This window comes from Gnatocerus cornutus, chromosome 3 (genome assembly GCF_029298725.1).
Source record: "Gnatocerus cornutus isolate USDA-ARS CGAHR chromosome 3, icGnaCorn1.1, whole genome shotgun sequence".
Classification (NCBI taxonomy): Eukaryota; Metazoa; Arthropoda; class Insecta; order Coleoptera; family Tenebrionidae; genus Gnatocerus; species Gnatocerus cornutus.
The window spans coordinates 12,575,273-12,578,612 of NC_142235.1; the positions used below are offsets into that span (position 1 = coordinate 12,575,273).

The following is a 3,340-nucleotide window of genomic DNA, read 5'->3' on the forward strand; positions in this document are numbered from 1 at the left end:
GGGAAAAATTGATCTAGACAGTTGCCCGGGCGCAAAGTTGGCAACTTGACCAGCTCACTTTATTTTCAGAAATACAGCGCCATTTTAAAAAACGTGCCAAAGTGTCCAAATTTGTTTATCAATTAGTGTTTGAAGCCTGAAAAACGACGCTTATAGTGAAAAACATGAAAAAAGCTGCCTCTGAGCAGTGTTCCAACCGAGCGTAGGTTAGTTTTCGATTGAATTGTGTTACCCACGGCCCTACAATGGGGGCCCGAAAACATTTTTTTGTTTTCGCAGTGTATCAAAAGCAAAATTGTAATTTGAAGTGTTTTCGTAGCCACCGCCACCGAGTTTCCAGTTGGCCGCTACAACGTTGGTAGCCCTGACCAGCTTACTCGATTTTCGGAAATCCAGCGCCATTTTGAAAAAAGTTCCAGTGTTGTTGAAAACTGACAACATTTGTGCCGTGGGGGCTTAAAATGTGCAAAGTGCGTGTGATTGTCAGCGAGAGAGGGTAAGTCAGTTTTGATGAAATTGTATAAAAGCCCCACAGCCCCATTCCCACGTCTATAAATTTTATAACTTCTTTTATTTCCTATATGAGAAATATACAATTAATATGTGTAAATAATAAATTTGCTTATTTATACAGAATGCCAATTTCAACTGTAAATAACAATTACATATTTACAAAAACGTGCACGCAAATACGCCCCAAAGTCCCCATTACATAACCTCAAATCACAAATCAGCTTCATTCTGTAACAAAACTAGTTAAAACAGCCTCCGACTTGCCAAAGACAACCTTGTATCACTCGGTGTTTTCGGGATCGTTCTGTCCATCACCGGCCTCTCGCGTCATGTTTTGAATTTGGCTTTCTGGGGGGCTTTCGGTAGGGGATGATGCTCTTTGATCAAATGGATCAGTAGAATTTAATTTGTCGTTTGATTGGGAATTGGGGGCACGAAGGAAGTCCTCTTTCGGGGCTGGGGACTCGGTCTTCTCGTCTTCGTCGGGAATGGAGACTGCTGTGTTGGTCATGTTTTGAGTGCCGGCGAGGATCGCGGGGCTCTGCAGGTTCGGCTTTCGGACCTTGTCGCCTGGAAAATCAGCATATTTTTATAATTTCGTAAAAATGTCTTCAATTCTAAGAACGTCACATTTGATACTAGTGCCAGTACCCCCGCAAACAAAACAAAATCTGCCTTCCTGATGATTTGATTCCATGTGAATTTGGAAACTCAGCTTTTCGAGTGTTAGGAACAATTTTTTTTCTGGTTTTGGCATTTCACAAGCGTTAGAAACATGATTAAAACCTAATTTAATCTAACATAACGATACACATATTTTCAAGTAAAAAATGATGTTGGTTTTGCAATAGCGACACAACTCTAGAAATAATGTATCAATGCAAATAAAACCGTCATAATTCGTTTAATTAGAAAATTTTAGCTTGATTTCATATATCATAACACACATCATAACTGTAACAATTTTCGTAGACGAAGTACCATGGTACCACCAGTAGTACCACCTAGAAATCCTTCAAATCTACAAGTGTGGCACATGATTTCAGGCCAAAATTGACTGAAAAAACGAACCATGACATTAGTTTTTCAAACCAACTGAATTCGTCAATTTTCACGAAAATTTTAATTTAAATTGGATAAAAATATTAACCTTTCCGCCACAGCGTGATCTCCTGCTGCTTGAAGTACCGCCGGTCCTCCGTGTCCATGAGCACTAGATTCAGAAAGTACCTAACTGAAAACTTCTTATTGATGTCGCGCATCGTGGGGGTGAGTTCGTACCCCGCTAGGAACACTCTAATGGGGATGCTTTCGCCCCTCACTGGGGCTCCATCCATAATTTCGTACTTAGCGATAGTTTCATTCTCCGTGAACGTGTTAGGCCCAGTTCCAGTCGTCTCCTTTTTGATAATAGCAATCTCCATGTGCTTAATTTTGATTCTAACCAACAAAAAGTAGATTTTCCCAACTATGACGTCCTTCAGATGATATTTGGACTTATTGTACTCAAATTCAATGTGAAGACAGTCTTCAATCCCCACTTCCATTTTGATGGAGTTGTTCATTTCTGGGTAACTGGAGAGCGTGTGGACGGCAATGTCCACCTCTTTGACGATGTCGGCCAAACGTCGAATTATCGTGACTTTGAGAAAGTACCGCAGTCGCACGTTCGCCCCTGTGTACACTTCAAATGGTTTTTCCACGCAGCTGAATTCAAAGGGGTAACTCGTGTGAGCTATCATGTCCCCAGGTCTCGCTAGCTCTTTCACCAAAGAAATAAACTCGTGGTGGTTCCCTCTATCATAGAACATCTCAATCTGTCCAATGAACTCGATTTTAATACCCTGATGCTCCAATTTGCTCCCAGGTTTCTTCAAACTTATGTTAACCTGAAAGTGAGGTTAGGAGCAATCATTGAGGTTAGAATCCAGTGTTTCCTCACGTACCTTTCCGGAGACAGTCTCTCCGTCGTAGTACAACAAAAGTCGTTCTTTCTTCCCATCTTCAGTCTTCACTTCGGCGGTTTTTCGCGATTCTTGTCCATCCAAATAGACTTCGATTTCGGCCGATTGACCGAACCCGAAAAAGCTCTGAATTTTTAAGCAAGCATTAATTTTAATGTAAGGGGGCGTTGGGGTTCTCTTACCATTTTATAATGGGGCTGTCACGAGGAGGCTTCGGTGGTGGTTGAAAAGGGGCTTTATGGGACTATTCGAGGTTTAGATGTCAACACGGCACAGCCTGCTTCGGTTTTAAATCATTGTTTTAATTGGATTTTCGTTTATCGGGTGTTGAGTGCACCTGCAAGATGGCGGAAGTTACGTCGAAACTTTGACAGTTGGATTCGATGTCGGACGAGTTACCTCGAAACGAAAAGGTTACATCGAAGTTTGAAAAAGTGGCGGCAATGGTGAAAACCGAAGAAAATTTAAATTGTGGTCAATAATTATAACTAATCTCATTTAAAACATTCCACCCCCACGGCCTCGCCAGTCCCTTGACATTTTTCTGAAGATGGGAAGTTGTTTTTTTCTTGTATTTTTTTAATGTCTTTATTCTTGTGGTGAAGGTCAAGGTTCGTTTCCTTCCACTCCTGATGCGGAAGTGGTCTCACATCCGCTACCAATTTAATTTATGGAGCTATGAAAAAACTAATAAATGCGCGACCATTTCTGTTATTACTAATTATTACATAATTACATGTAACGACTTTATTGTATGTTAATCGTCCTATCTGATGTTTTGTTTCTATGTTTTTCTATTGTTCGAGAGAAGATGTTAATGATTTGTGGCAACAATATAAAAGCATTTTTTTTCTATTGTTTCA

At 40.5% G+C, this 3,340-nt stretch overlaps 1 protein-coding gene across 1 annotated transcript; it reads right to left on the reverse strand.

The window, feature by feature from the left end:
• Nucleotides 1–552: 552 nt before the first annotated feature.
• Nucleotides 553–2,866, reverse strand: Vps26 (vacuolar protein sorting 26). The gene is made up of 5 exons (XM_088032951.1): nt 2,660–2,866; nt 2,460–2,603; nt 1,664–2,402; nt 788–1,083; nt 553–741 (listed from the first exon to the last, which is right to left on the reverse strand). The coding sequence occupies exons 1-4, from the start codon at nt 2,660–2,662 to the stop codon at nt 794–796; spliced, it is 1,176 nt and encodes a 391-aa protein (XP_087889077.1). The 5' UTR covers nt 2,663–2,866; the 3' UTR covers nt 553–741; nt 788–793.
• Between the last annotated feature and the right edge of the window lie 474 nt (nt 2,867–3,340).